Source organism: Indicator indicator, chromosome 31 (genome assembly GCF_027791375.1).
Source record: "Indicator indicator isolate 239-I01 chromosome 31, UM_Iind_1.1, whole genome shotgun sequence".
In the NCBI taxonomy this organism is placed as follows: domain Eukaryota; kingdom Metazoa; phylum Chordata; class Aves; order Piciformes; family Indicatoridae; genus Indicator; species Indicator indicator.
The window spans coordinates 1,734,993-1,750,477 of NC_072040.1; the positions used below are offsets into that span (position 1 = coordinate 1,734,993).

A 15,485-nucleotide genomic window follows, 5' to 3' on the forward strand; every position below is an offset into this window, starting at 1 on the left:
CATCTTCCCCCAAGACCTGCAACATTTCACTTGCATATATACATAAAATATATATAAAGGGTATCTTAGATAAGTGTCTTTATATAGTCCACAGCTGAAGTGTGTAATATAAAATAGATATTCACAGGTGTCTCAGTCTGTACCTGAAATCAATGTCATTGGTTGGCTGCAAAATGCCTAGTCCTGCCCGGGATTGATCTAGAGAAGGGCATTGTACATTGGTGTCCACAAGCTCCATCTCAAAATATGAAAAAATCACAGTTAGAAACTGCTTAATTTCATGGACAGCAAATAACCTGCCAGGGCACTTGGCTATGCCTGTCCCAAAGGGCATGTAGTAATACTTGAGCTTGCGGCCGTTGCGGTAGAAGTCCGTCTTCTCTTCTCCGTTCTCGTTGAGAAAGCGATCGTATTTGAATGCCTGCAATCAAACCCAAGAGTTACTTGAGGTTTTCATGGTTTTATCGAGCTTTTGGAGGCATCGATGCCATTAGGACACCAAGTGCAGGCTGGGGAAGAAGAGCCTCTAGCAGTAAGCACCGCACTGAGGTGCCAGCCCCCATAGTGCGTTTTGGAGACGGTAACCCCAGAGGGGCTCTGCTTTGTGGGACGTGATCACCAGGTCTTTGTGATAATTTTCTGACCTCTTAAAGGAAGGATTGTAACCTGCATCCTTGCTCATACAGCAGAGCAGGAAGATTTATCATTCTGTGCCTCTGGGAAAAACATTATCCTTATCCTTGTCCTCTCTCAACTCCTCCATAGTGGTGGTCATTCCTCACTGAGGAAGGCAATAAGTAGGAGGCTGTCTTGGGCTGGCAGCACACGTTTTGATTACACTAAAACATGTTCTGCAGGTAATGCTTGCCCTGACTTTGTTCTTTTTCTTGCCTATTGTTACATTTCTAGGTGTAGGAACAGACTGTCTGGAGTACCACAGAAAACCAGCCATGGGGAGCACCCTGATCAATGCTCTATTTAAAGGCATGTTAGCTTCTGCTAGAGCTGAAGAGCTGAATGCACTTTGATAAAGACTTACCAAGGGATCAGCATAGATTTCTGGATCAAAATGCAGGAGTTGAGGATAAAGAGCTACAATATCATCCCTGCGAATGTTGTAAAACTCATTTTCTAAGTGCAAAGTGAAATCCTCCTTGGCAACTCGGAAAGTCATGGATGCACTCGATAGCCTCATTGCCTCCTTGATGATGCTGTCTGTAGGGGGAGGAAAAGGAATGATTACCATGGAAATAGTATGTATGTCCTTGGGGGAGGCCATGCCTTCTGAACTATTTCAGGCCCTGCATTTACTAGAAGAAACATTTTTAAATATCTTTCTAAATGCCTAAGAAATTATCTTTCTCATTTCTTTTTAGCATGATTAGCCCTTCTGCAGGTAACACCCAGAGCATAATCTGCTTTCCCGTATTAAAAATACTTTGAGTTGAGGCAACGGAATATTTGGAAGTGAGACACATTTTCACTCTGAGATAAAGAACAAACCAGTCAAAACTGGAAATACAACAAGCAGTGCAGTGATGAGGATTGTCTGAAACTTTAAGAGGTGGGGCATAAAAACTAGTTCTCAGAAAACTTTGTTTTTGTTTCAGTATAAAGCTGATTTTTTTTTTAATCAACAGTAGCTAAAGGGTGACGTTTTCAAACCTCTCTGTAACTTGGACACTTGATCTAAAGTCACTGATAAACAAAATATTGCTCTGAATCATCCCTGTTGTTGTGTAGCTGTGTAGCAATATTGAGATGTGATTACCATGAGAAAATGCTATTTGTGCCAGTTTTGATACTGAGCATCACCTGGGCCATTGGGAAGATGATTGTGTTGGTTACTGCTAAGAAACAGACGGGATTTTATTCTAGTGTTTGTCAGCTGAGTCATGGAATGCTTTGGGTTGGAAGGGACCTTTCAAACTCATCCAGTCCAACCCCACTGCAGTCAGCAGGGACATCTGCAAATGGAGCAGGTTGCTCAGAGCACTGCCTCATTCCAGAATAATTCCACAACAAGCATTAATATGCTAACAAATAGAAAGCTGTGAAAATTGTGGGGTGACTTCTGGTGCTTCTGCATGAAATAATCATACCTAGTACTGGCATATTATCCAGCTGCTTTCGGGTCAAGGAAATGTGTTTGCCATCTGGGCTGATCTTTTCTCCAGCATTTTCCAAAACAGTTTGTACTTCTTTGGTAGCAGCTCTCATTGCTTCTGGATTCCTAAGGCCAAAAGAGCAGATGCAGAACATCATTTTGCACTTCAGAATGCTTTAAAAAGGTAGTTTGCCATCAACTTTCTTCCTTAGTAAGATTTAGTTAGCTGACAAATGCAACCTTCTGAAATGAAAATGTTGCAGCAAAATGCTGCAGTTACACTTTGTCATGTCTTGGCACAGGTATGAGAGCTTCAAAAAAAAAGCAAAAGAATCTCAAGGATTTGATTCTTGGGACAGAACTGATGTACACAGCTCAGGTAAGAAATAGTACTGTCACTACAAAGCAATGCCAAGAGTAAGAAACAAACCAATCAATTATAGATTAGGAAATAGCCCCTAGAAGAAATCTGATGAACAGGATTATAGATCAGTTTTATAATGTCACTTATTTTGGATGATCTCCTATTATGTGGCAATATTCTGAGTCCACACAGTATTCTTCACTGTCCAGATTTTCTAACAGCTATGGAATACATGAGCTATGGTGAAATGCTCCTAGATTAAAATACAGGATGCAGTAGTGTCTTGATGAAGGCACAATCAATCAGGGTGTTAAAAGACTCCAAGGCCAGAAGAGCTAAAGCCAAAGCATTCTTGGAGTGATAAGTAGTTGAGAACCTCAGATATTGGCACTGGCAGACAGAAATGAGGGTGCAAGCCACTGGCTAAATAAAACCCATCAGCAATTTGGATGCATACTGAAGAGTTAGTCTAGCTAAGGTAGATTGTACTCCACAGAGGCCCACTCTAAAAGAGACATTAAATATGATCCGAGCTGTGCACTGCTCTCATGAGTAACAAGTTCAGCAGCTGCAGTCTACTCTGCAACCTCAACAGAATCTATTGAGGTGTAACTATTTTCTATTAAATATCTGTGAAGCCAGTAATGAAATTAAAGCTCATCTTGCCTGCTCTAGTGAGGTGGTCTAAAAATGTCTGATTATATTGGGAGCTTCTATACAATTCCTGTTCTGACTGCAACCAGCATTTTTAATGCTGTATCATACAAATTTACTCCAAAGCTTTCTTGACAAAGTGTAGCATTGCCCTGGGGTGTTTTGTTTTTCCCTAAAACCTCTAGAGAATTGCTCTGTGGAACCACTGTTTGGTTTCAGACAAGCAAAGGGGGGTTCTGTGGAAGTCCAGAACAACACAGCACTCCTGTTGCAATCAGTAAGCTTTGGGAGGTGTCAGGCAGTGGAATTTGCCTGTAGTGTTGAGCTGGTTTCTGGCAGACAACAAATATTTTGCTTATCTGGAAACAAGGAGCATAGGGACTTACTTAAGAAGGTAGAACAAGCTCCAAAAGGTGGCAGGAATGGTGTTGGCTTGCGAGGCCCAGAGCACTGCCACGTGGGTCTTTGCTTTCTCCATGTCGTCGAAGGTTGACAGAGTGTCGTTGAGGAACATGCGGAGGGTGACCAGCTCAGAGAGGTTGTCCCTCTTCTGCAGGTTCTTGTGGAGGAGAGCTTCTCCCAGCTTCTCCCGTGCACTGTGGGCACTCTTGAAGAGGTGGATAGGCAGCCCTGCCACGAGGGCTGGGAAGATCCTATCAAATTCCTTGAAGTTCTCCATGGCATTTAGGATGTGAGCTCTCTCAGTGTCCTGCTTTGATGATAGATTTTTGTCATTATTTGCACTTAATTCTTTACCAAATAGCGTTAAAAAGCCAGACTCAAACATCACTTGGCAACAGAACGTGTAAAGTCCTTCTGTCACCCAGGCATTGGACTGAGGTTTAGATGTTCTTGACTGCAGCATGACGTACTGTAGGTTCTCCATCATTGCTTCAATGAGGGCATCAAGGGCATTACCTTGAAGGGTTCGAATGAAAGTCTGATGGAAATTTTCAGTGGTGTTTCCCTCTGCTGGGTCAATGCTGCCATGCCCAAAAGCCTGTCAAAAATAATTGCACACATGATAAACAAGGCCTGTCATAACTTTGGTGATGAAGTCTAAGAGACTAGGACTAGAGCCAAGGACTAACTTCATAGCTTGCTGGAGTTAGAAGCAGATTAAGAGCTATTAACACTAAAAGTGATACTTTCTCAAGGAACAGGTAGGTAGGCAAATGGAAATAGATTCAAGTAGATGCTTACAAATAAATGGACATGGTTATCTAGACCTTCATCCAACTCCCACTGACAGCAACAAGAGCCTTTTTGCTTACTTTTGGAGGAGTTTGAACTCTTACTGTGTTGCACCATTTTAAAAGGCATTAGGAGCAAATGATCCATAGTAGTGAGAACCTCCTGAAGAAGGTTTCATCTTCAGCAAGCTGTAGTACCATTCTGCAGATGGTGTTAATTGTAGTTCTGCTTCAGCAATCTACTACATGGCTAAATAATGTCATTCTAATCAGTGCAGACTTTCTTTCCAGTAAGGAAAAGACAAGACCCTAATGTTTTAAATCAGTAAAAGGACAGAAATATGAAACCAGTTCTATTTCAAAGGCACAGTTATGCTATAGGGATTAACATCTTTCCTGCCAGCAGATACTTTGCTGGCATTTTTAAAGTGGTACCTTGGCAGAAGTAGCAAAATGGAACTTCTTCCAGTCCAGGTGTTTGCCCTGGCGGGTCAGAGTGTTGTATGAGAAAGGGTCGGTCAGGAAGTGAATGTATTTCCCTGCTACTCTGCAGGTGAAAATGTGTCCATGCTTCTTCTGCTTTTCTCTGAGGAACTCCAGGGGGTTGGCACCAAACTGCAAGGCACAGCCCAGGTATGGAAGGAATCCATTTTCAAGTGGTGGTTCACCTTGTCGCCTGCAAAACACAAACAGATGCTGAAAGTGTGAGTGTGTATTAAGATCTCTTCTCCAGGATGCCAGGTAAGTAAGATACTGATGCTAGGCTTTTGTAATGTGAAAAAATGCAAAAAAACAAACAAACAAACAAACAAACAATCAAAACCCAAACAAATAGATTGACAAAGCGTTTTCTACTCTTTAAGCACTAAGCCTACTGTGAGGTCTGGTATGTAAGAACAACCTTCCAGTATTTGAAGGGGGTTACAGGAGAGCTGGGGAGGCACTTCCTACAAACCATGGACTGACAGGACAAGGGGGAATGGCTTCAAACTGGAAGAAGATGGATTTAGATTAAACATTAGGAAGATATTCTGCCCCATGAGGGTGGTGTGGCACTGGAATCCATTGCCCAGACAAGTTGTGGAGGCTCCAAACCTGGTGCTGTTCAAATCCAGGTCGGATGAGACCTTGAGCAACCTGGTCTAGAGGGAGATGTCCCTGCCCAAAGCAGAGGATTTGGAACTAGATGATCTTTAAGGTCCCTTCCAACCTAAATCATTCCATGAATCTATCAATCTAGGAATTTTTTGGGCAATGGGATCCACAATTCAGTTCGAATCCCAAGGGAATTTTAATAACCCTTTTAAAGTAAACCAAGAAAATGACAGCTGAAAACCACAAAATTACAACAGGTAAGTAAATATCTTGCTCCTGCTGAAAATGTGCCAGTAGGATAGATGCTTTTTAAGCAATATGTATTTGTCATAGTAAGGGACACAAATATTATTTGTGTTAAACTGTGTTGCTAGATATGCTAGGCTGATAATATGAAAATGTTTGTAAGTAGCTATTGAACTATAATTAGAAACAAGTAGGTATTAGCTGAGATTACAATGCAGGTAAACCTACAGCCCAGCACTTTAGGAAATCAGAACATGCATATTCAGAGTTTAATGACCTCATTTGCACATAGATTTGTATCTGCAGCTGTGTCTAGGCATTACCTCACTGTTATTAAAAAGCCCATAGACAAAAATTCTGTTGTAAGATCAATCTCAGAGCCTTGCCCATGCTGCCATGCATCTGCCCATAAGACACTCTTCAGACTGCACTTCTTTTAGTTATGTACACAGGACATTTGACAGAAATAAAGGCTAGATATACTGAGATGCATTTTAAAATAGATTTCCTTACCTCCTCCTCCTCCCTAGAAGAAGCCAAAATGCACAGCAGAGTACAGCGACCACTCCCCAGATCCATGATGTTACAAACATTTCTAGTGGTGTCTCAAAGCTTCCAAGTGGAGAGCTGGTAGCTACCAGTATGGCAGGAGAGATGACTGAGAATGATACAGAAGACAGGTGAGGATTTATATACTGTAGGTGCACCCCCATTAATTGCATTCAGTCAACCTAGCAAGCTATTGATTAACCATTTCTGGAGACAGCCTCTAGTGTCTCTCTTCTGACATCTTTCTGCAGAGAGCTTCACTGGATTGATGCAGCCAGTTGCAAGCATGGCCTTGAGCTGATGTCCCAGATCAGTAGTGGTGCCAAAGTAATCAAAGAGCTGTAATAGTTGATAATTTGAAGGTCTGTCAGGCGTGTTTCAATCTATCCTCCAAATTTGCCAATTGCAGTTTATAGTTCAAGTTTAGCAATAAACGAAATCAAATGGCTACTGAGAGGTGCCCAGAGGTTTCAGACTGGCCAAACTGGTGGCTGCAGTTTGTGCTGCTGGCCTTCAGCTGCCAGCCTGCTCATCTCCTCCCTTCTTGTTCTCATGGGGTGCCCTGGTGTGCAAGAGCAAATGGCTGGGTGGAAGGATGGCTGCACAGATGGACTCACTCCCTCTAGCAATGTGCTGGGCTTTCTATATTGCAGAGTGAGAGAGGAGAAAGCACAACTAGACAACCATACTGGTTTAGTTTGGGTTTTTTTCATTGTCCTTGATCACCTTTCATTTTCCCATTAAATCTTTTTCCCTTTATGTTGGTGACTAGAGAGAGTTCAGACTTCAGCTTGCTCCCAGCAGCTAGCATTGAGCCATCAAGGGGGCAGCTCAAGTAGCATATAGCAATGTCTCATTAGTCACTGAGGACCTCATATGTTTCTGAAAGTGACACTGATGGGTTTGAGTCACTTTTTCAAGCTCAGTTTTGTACCTGTTTTTGCTGCTGTCCTTACAGCTTTGTGATGAAACAGTAAAGAATTGGACCTTTTGCTGTTCAGATGGCACAGTGCACTGAAGGCACTGCAAACCTGGCAGATGGGAATATTCATAGAATGGTTTGGGTTCACAGGGACCTTGAAGATCACCTAGTTTCAAGTCCCCTGGCATTGGCAGGGACAGCCTCCACTAGACCAGATTGCTCAAGGCCTCATCCAGCCTGTCCTTGAACATCTCCAGGGAAGGAGACCTCCATGACCTCGCTGGGCAACCTGTTCCAATATTGCCCTGGCTTCAAACCAAGGCAGGCAGCGAGGCACAGAGTAACTCTGTGCACATGCCATTACATTTGAGGCAGTTATAAAGTTGATCTGATACAGAAATAAACTCTTTTCATAGCACTGAGATTGCCCTCATTTAAGCTAAAAGCCAACTCCTTTGGCATGCCAGCTCAAAATCCAATCCCCCATACCACTTCCATTTAAGCACAGGTGTTTCTTTGATGTTCCTAGAAAAACTACCTTTTCATCAGCTGAATCTAGCCTGTAGTAACAGAGCTGCTTTACAAGAGCCATGCTTTCCCATTTCCTATTTGTTTCCAGAATGGGAAATTTCAGTTCTGGCTGTCATCTTTGACTCCCATCACTTCCTCACCCTAAACACGTACAATAATTTTATTCTGTTTGTGTCTCATCCTTATTGCCTTTGCAGGTCTCAGCCTTTTTACGTCCAAGCAACACTGGACAAGAAAGCTGGAAGCTTCTGTCAGTTTAGTGTCTAACATAAGGGAATAATGTTTAAGCAGCAACAGGGGCCTGTGGCTCCTCACACTACCATGTTTTGCAGCAGGTAGAGCTGCCAGTCCCACTGGAATTTTTTTTACATGCTTTAAGTATTTCTGCTGCAGTGTGATGATAACAGCATTTATAGGCAGCCTCTCACTGCCACAACAGGAGTGACATCTCATAGAATCATAGAGTGGTTTGGGTTGGAAGGGACCTTAGAGATCATCTAGTGCCATGGGCAGGGTTACCTCCCACCAGCCCAGGTTGCTCAAGGCCTCATCCAACCTGGCCTTGAGCACCTCTAGGGAGGGGATCCATAACCTCCCTGGGCAACCTGTTCCAGTGTCTCACCACCCTCACTGGAAAGAATTTCTTCCTAATCTCCAGTCTAAATCTGCCCTTTTCCAGCTTCAATCCATCCCCTCATATCCTATCACTACAAGCCCTTGTAAAAGTCCCTCCCCATCTCTAGAACTGCCCAAAATCTTTCTCTGATCAGAGAATCCAACCAGGGGGGTTGGACTAGGTGACCTTGAATGATCCCTTCCAACCCAAACTAGGCTATGAATCTTTTGCAGCCAGAAAACTGTTAACAAATAATTGTGTCACCACCTACTGGTAAACCTCTTTGAATGACACTCCTGTTCTCCAGCAGTGGCTGAACTGTGATGGTCAGTGTTGGTTTCTTGTTTCTAGACAACAAAAATGGTATTTATTCCACGTGCCTATGTATTTTTCTTTGTATTTGCATACAAATAGAGCTTTTATGAAAAGTATCATATATATATATATAGGGACTTTTAGTCATGCTATGGCCACTCTAGATGTAAGGAGAAATAAAGGCCAACAAGAAACCAGTAGTTGGAAGCTGACTGTAAGTTCCCCTTAATGGTGATTGCAGTGGCTCTTGTGGCCACTTTGGGGCTGAAGTAAGTCTCCAGAAGTTTGTGGAAAATGATGAAGCTGGATGAACAATGTTAGCTGGAAAGGATCCACAGCCTGGAAATACTGGCAGCTGCCTAGTGGTCAGGGAGAAGGCATCTTCACAGCTTTCCTTGGACAGTTTCTCTTGTGTTTCAGGCTGCTCTATCATTTTCCCCTTGGGTCTATAGATGAACACAAGGACCTTTGTAAAATGCAAAAAAAACTAAACAAAGTGGGAGGCACACAGCTCTGTGACTGAGCCACACTTCACTCTTCCAATGGAAAATACACCTGTCCTGCTGGAATTACTTCAATATTCCATCTTCCCCATCTCTGTGTGCCACAGTGTTTATTAGGGAATGGAAGTGAAGAACTGAAGAGTGATTGCTCTTCTGTATTGCAGCAGAAATCTGCCAGTCATGACTTCAGTCCTTTCCTAGGACATATTCCCTTTCATGATGGTATTTCCATGCAGCTAAAGCTTTTTACTGTAGTGGTTAAAAGGACTGTGGCAGTGAACAATGTCTTCATTGTGCAGAAGGAAGGCAAAATAAGGCATGGTGTTGTCATGACCATCAGATGAAAGCAAATTCAAAGTGTGAAGCTGCCCCACTGTCCATATTAAATTAAAACAAGATGAATCTGAGACTGCACAAATGAGCTGTCCAAAGCACAGCCCACTAGATTTACACCTGAATCAGCCTTCTGGCCAGAGTAAATTGAATTGCAGCTGAATGCAGATGGCTAATCTGAAGAAAACTCTCTCTCTGTGCTGATGTTAAAAAGTAATTCTGATTTTCCACTCCCAGAATTGCTGTAATACTGCAATTTTATTGTAATTTGCAAAATTACTGTAATTTCATCCATTCATTTCTAAATGTTTTTGTAATATAAATCCCTTCCTGCTCTGGCAGGTGGGTTGGACTAGATGAGCTTTTTGAGGTCCTTTTCAACACCTAACATTCTGTGATGATTTTGTTTTTTTAGTTTAAATAGGCAAAACCCAGAGATTCTCCTCTTACAGATTCACTTTGTAGATGAAAGGACTTCAACCACAAGTGGAAGTCAGAAAAGCCAAAAGCAGAAAGAAATGAAAAAAAAAAGAAGAAGAAGAAGAAGAAGAAATATATATATACACAGAAAGAAAATGGAAACTTAGGAAGAAGAAAGTGATGAATGAAAGATGACAGGCAGATGTTGCAGAGAACAGGAGCTGAGGAAGATGAAGCCAAACCATCAGGTAACAGCCAGAAGCACTGAAAGAGCTGGAAGGTTTACAAATGGGACCACATTACTGCTTAACAAATGGATGAACATCAGTGCTTCAGTAGCCATATGGCTCAAGACTGATCTCATAACTTAAACAGGGTTGGTGTGGTCAGAAGTCAGTGGCAGACTTCCAAAAAAAAACCACTCCTGAGCTACAGAAAGCACTTGACTTGCTGAGTCAGTTCAGAGACAGCTCCCCAGAAGAGTGAGGGCATTGGGCCAACACCAACACATGCCTTGGGATGGGATGAACATGTGATTGCTCATGGCAATTCACATTCCCACAGCAGACTCCCCCAGAATTTTCAGCTAGGTCTGAAGACTTCCAGTGGTGACAGATGTGAAAGGAAAATTATAACTGTTCAGCTGTGGTGATTCGTGATCGAGGAACAGTCTGGCATGGAGGGCAAGGAGGCTCAGCTGCACAGAATCTCAGCCTGGTTGGGGTGGAAGGCACCTCTGGAGATCATCTATTACAACCCCTCTGCTAAAGCAGGGTCACACCCAGCAGGTTGCCTAGGATCACAATGTCTAGGTGGGTTTGGAATCTCCCCAGGGAAGGAGACTCCACAACTTCTGTGGGCAACCTCATCCAGTGCTCTGTCCTCCTCACAGCAAAGAAGTTTCTCCTCCTGTTCAGATGGAACCTCCTGTGTTCCAGTTTGTGCCCATTGCCTCTTGTCTTATCACTGAGCACCACTGAAAAAAACAGCTCCATCCTCTTGACCCCCACCCTTTAGCTGCTGACCAGCATAGAGAAGATTCCTGCTGCATTTTCACATTCAGCTGACTGCAGTAAAGGCAGAACACAGAGCTCTGCTCCACCAGGCTACTTCAGCTACATATTTTGAGGGCAGGGATCTGCCTGTAGTCCTCTAGTCTGGCTTCATGCTTCGTCTAGACCACAAAATGTCACCTAAATCAGAGACTGTAACCTCAGCCTGAACCAGACCACTTCTAATGTGAATGTAAAAAATGTTGACTTAGAGACACTGGGAGAAAGGCAATAACCCTGAGTCCCCAGGGAAGCAGTTAAACAGCAAAAATAACTAGTGATGGGAAATTTACATCTTCTTCCCACTGTGCCTACCTAGTCTTTCCAAAGAGTACAGCTTTTTAAACACAGAAATGAATATGTCAGAACTCGGACAGAGCTGTGCAGGCTATGTAAGTCCTTTCCAGTGAAGCCTCTCTTGTGGATCAGGCACTGGACAGGAACAGTCACCCCTCATGCTTGTCTGTGTAGAGCTCAAATCCTCCCCTTCCCAAGCTTGCTTTTCTGTCTCCTCTCACCTAGGACTGACTCAGGGTGGTGTGTGAAGGATGTTGTTGTCTCTGCTCCATCAGTAGTAAAGGTTGGAAGGTGTCTAAATGAATGAGGGGGAGAGAGGAACATCTTATTGCTCATTCCCTTGACTGGCAGAGTTTGTTGTTGTTCCACCCTCTGCCTCAGAGCTCTCCTGTGGTGACAAACAAGCCCTCTTGCCAGGCTCTCCACACACACAGTTCCTGTATTTTCCTCATTTCCCAGTTGCCCCACAGAGGACCTAGAATCTCATTTTCAGAAGTGTGGGGCACACCCAGCCATCAGTGAAGTCAGGAGGGTGGTGGCTTAACAAAGTATCTTCTGTATTCTCACAAACAGGAGACAAGCTCGTAGAGCTAGAGCTCAGAATAACACATTATGAGCATAGTCCCTTTATGTGCCCCAATTCCCTGTTCTTTATCCTGGGAATTAGGGTAGAAAATGAACCAGCAATTGTTTGCACAGCACTGGGACACTAGAGTGTTACTTAGAAAAGATGGTGACAACATCAGTATTTCCATCCTTAGAGCAGAGTTTGAATAGCTGGACAGGAAATCAGGCATGAAACTGCCAAGTGAACAGTGGAAGATTGTACAGTCCCTGAGCACCAGCCACCCTGTGGGCTGAGGAGGGGACAATGGAAGTAATAAGTTATAGTGCCCTTAAAAGTCAGGATCAAACACACACCAACAGAGAGTTAGAAACACAGTGACCCAGGCAGCTTTCATTCCAGCAGTTTCTAATGTTAAATACCTTACTGCAGTGAAGCTCCTGTGATGTGACTTCTTCTGTATCCCAGGGGTTGATGCTGAAATCCTTGTTTCCATAAACAAACTCCCCAAATCCTTGTTTCCCAAGGCTAATTGTGTCTGAGCACAGCTCAGTGTGGTGCAGCTCCAGTACTTAAGCTGGTTTGGGGTGGGTTTGTCGTAGAAACACAAATACTACGTCAGGACACTCATTGCACCTGGCTCAGAGCAGGACCTGTTCACTCCCTCACAACCACTTCAGGAATGGGAACACTTCAGTACAATGATTCCCCATCCCCCCACTGGCAGGGTGCCCTCCCGAAGAGTGTGTGCATGTTTGGAGTGACCATCGGTAACATCTCATTGTTGAGTGGGTGGAGAGTTTCCTAAAGACCAAAAGCACAACCTCTTTCCAGCTTCAAAGGAGAAATGTGATTTTCTGGGAAACAACCAAGTGTTATGTTGTTAAGATTTCTGCAGGAGCTGAGACTGATACTGATCAGTAGATGGTTTCTGTTATGCTCTGAAATTTGGCAAAAAGACCAGTAAAAAAAAAACAACCCAAAACAGAACATTGACAATGGAAAATTACCACACTGTTGCCCATCGGTGTTCTAATTCCAAGAAGCCACACCTGATAACTTGGCCATTTGTTCCACCTCTCAAACAACAGATGCTCGTTTTGCAACCTCAGGAACTAGTCAAGAGCCTTTTGGCTGGGTGATGCACCTGACTCCTTTCTTTGCTCCCCAGTCTTGGTGGCGTTCCTAGAAAGATACAGCCAGGCCTTTCTGCTGGCCTTCTCCAAAATCTGGGGCACAGATGTACCTCCCTTGTCCCAGGCCCTCAGATCATGTCACAGAATGGCTGAGGTGTGTGAGGTGTGAGCTCTTCCAAACTTTGGTTTCCCAGGGAAGGAAACAAGAGCTGGAATTGCCTTTGGTCTGTGTGATGGAAGGATGAGGACCCTGAGACATGCCACCCTGCACTGGTTGCACAGATGAGACATGACCATTTCCCTGCAGTTACCTTTATGCTTTACCATGTTTTGTTCCTATATTTAAATGAACAATAATTTGGAAAAAGTTTTCCATTACAACAAGGTTAATCTTTCCTTGTCCAAAAGCTGTTCTTAAGCAAGAAGAAAGAGCTTCATAAAATTCTTAATTGAAATTGTGTTTCATGATATGTTTGGAGATGAGGATGATATGATTCATTTTTGTTACCAAGGTAGATCATAGATTCATAGAATGGTTTGTGTTGGAAGGAACCTTAGAGATCATCCAGTTCCAACTCCCCTGCCATGGGCAGGGACACCTTTCACTAGCCCAGGTTGCTCAAGGCCTCATCCAACCTGGTCTTGAACACCTTCAGGGAGGAGGTAACCACAACCTATCTGGGCAACCTGTTCCAGTGTCTCACCACCCTCACTGGAAAGAATTTCTTTCTAATATCCAGTCTGAATCTGCCCTTCTCAATCTGTCCTGCAGGTGGACATGGTGCCAGAGCTACTGCCTGTAAGCTGGACTTTGTTGTTCTTAGATCACTTATTGGTATGCCCAACAAAGAACAGACTATATGGAGCCAAGTGTTTGGGCTAGGACATTATCATAAAGGAAGTGAACATACCAAGTTCTAAACATTTCACTTGCACTTACATTAAAAATCACTTTTGTGATTAGAAAGTTTAGCACTTCAAAAGCTGCAATCAGCTGTTGTTGTTAAACCAGAGCTAGATTTCCTCCTGGCCCAGAAGGCACCTAACCCAGGATTTTTGTGAACTCATACCCTAAGTCCAAATTTGCACATCCCACAGATTTAATGATCTGTAGTTGCGTGACTCAGTAGCTGATGGTTCAGGCGCTGCCAAGCAGGAATGTGTGACTATGGATACAGAAACAGGAGCCTTGTGAGCAACCAGAGAGAAGCTGTTCCTCTGTGTTCAGCACTGCTGTGGCTGCTTCCCCAGTCCTGCACACTCCTGTGGTGCTCACTGGTGATGCTGGGACTGGAGAGGATGAAGAAACTTACAGGGTCTGGAAAATTAAGCACTGGAATGAAATCTCTGTTTAGCTTAACTAAGGTTGTAATTGCACAGGCAGGTCAAGTGATGCAACAGCCTGTAAATGCCAGAAGGAAGAGAATCACCCTTCCTTCTCATTCCCATTTCTTCTTCCTCCTCCTCCTTTCCCCAGTTTCCAGCTACACCCTCCCTTCCCTTCCTCTGGGCTGGTGAGAGCCTTTCATTGCTGGTTTGGCTCACTAACTTAGCAGAAGAACATTCATGGCTTTTGGTGGATTTGATTTCTGCTGGAGCAGTTTGCTAAGCAGCCTGCAGAGGAGCCTGGTAACTCCTGGGACTGGCTGAGGACAAGGAGAAGGAGACTGGAGATGGAAGCAGGTCTCCTTCCTCATTGCTAGTGAACTGACCAACTCCTTTATTGAGTGCTCTGGTTTGTTAGCTGAAGAGAAGCTTCAGGGCACTCAGCACATTTAATCACAAAATCATAGAATGGCTTAGGTTGGAAGCAGCCTTAGAGATCATCTACTCTGACCCCCCTACCGTGGGCAGGGACACCTCTCAGCTAGACTTGGTTGTCCAATGTGATGAAGATTTGATAACCAGCAAAAAGGCAGCGAAGATTCTTGGTGAAGGAGGACTTGAAAGACTGAAAATTGATGCTAGCAAAGCTCATGCTATAAATACGGCAAATGGGGAATAATTGTGGTAATTGAGTATGAAAGCCTCTTACTGAGCTTGTTCTGGGATCTCCCTGGCCCTGGTATACTTTATATCGTGGTTTCTCCAGGGCAGCTTCTCTAGGAGAAGCTTTAGATGCGTTTAATGGAAGAAGGCTCACGCAGGTGCTGGACCACACAACAGGTGACCTGCTGATGCCAGGGGACGTGAGCATGTCATGACTCACCAGTGCCTGCTTGGAAGCTCAAAAAACCGAGGCTCAGACGAGGCCGTTAGCAAAACGCGCTTTATTACACGGGGAAACCTTTTAGATGTTGGAAAATGAATAGAAAATTGTGCTCCATCCTTCATGAAAACGACAGCCGAGAACCAATGCCGGCAAACGGGCGACGCCAAGGCAGTACAGGAACGTTCCAGCAAGCGACCAGAGGGGAGCGTTGCGCGCCGCGGTGGGGAGCGGAGCCGCCCCCATTGGCTCTCCTGCCCGCTCCGTCCCGCAGTCAGCGGCCCCTGCCCGCCCGCCGGGGCCATCCCACGTCGGCGCCGCCGGAGCATGCGCAGGGCTGGGCCAGTCCCAGCGCCGCGCCCGCTCCTCTCATAACGG

The 15,485-nt window shown here is 44.2% G+C and overlaps 1 protein-coding gene across 1 annotated transcript; it reads right to left on the reverse strand.

Moving 5' to 3' along the window:
* Positions 1-121: 121 nt before the first annotated feature.
* On the reverse strand, positions 122-6,252 carry LOC128977235 (cytochrome P450 7A1). The gene is made up of 6 exons (XM_054394729.1): positions 6,173-6,252; positions 4,754-4,994; positions 3,512-4,125; positions 2,103-2,233; positions 1,040-1,215; positions 122-421 (listed from the first exon to the last, which is right to left on the reverse strand). The coding sequence occupies exons 1-6, from the start codon at positions 6,250-6,252 to the stop codon at positions 122-124; spliced, it is 1,542 nt and encodes a 513-aa protein (XP_054250704.1).
* Positions 6,253-15,485: the final 9,233 nt, after the last annotated feature.

What these genes read in the sequence shown, in the direction of transcription:
- LOC128977235 (XM_054394729.1), bottom strand. Translation starts at nt 6,252, where the DNA reads ATGTTTGTAACATCATGGATCTGGGGAGTGGTCGCTGTACTCTGCTGT. An exon ending in ATTTTGCTACTTCTGCCAAG is followed by an intron (nt 4,126 to 4,753) that starts GTACCACTTTAA and finishes TATTTTTGACAG; the next exon opens with GCTTTTGGGCATGGCAGCAT. An exon ending in AAATCTATGCTGATCCCTTG is followed by an intron (nt 422 to 1,039) that starts GTAAGTCTTTAT and finishes GTTTGATTGCAG; the next exon opens with GCATTCAAATACGATCGCTT.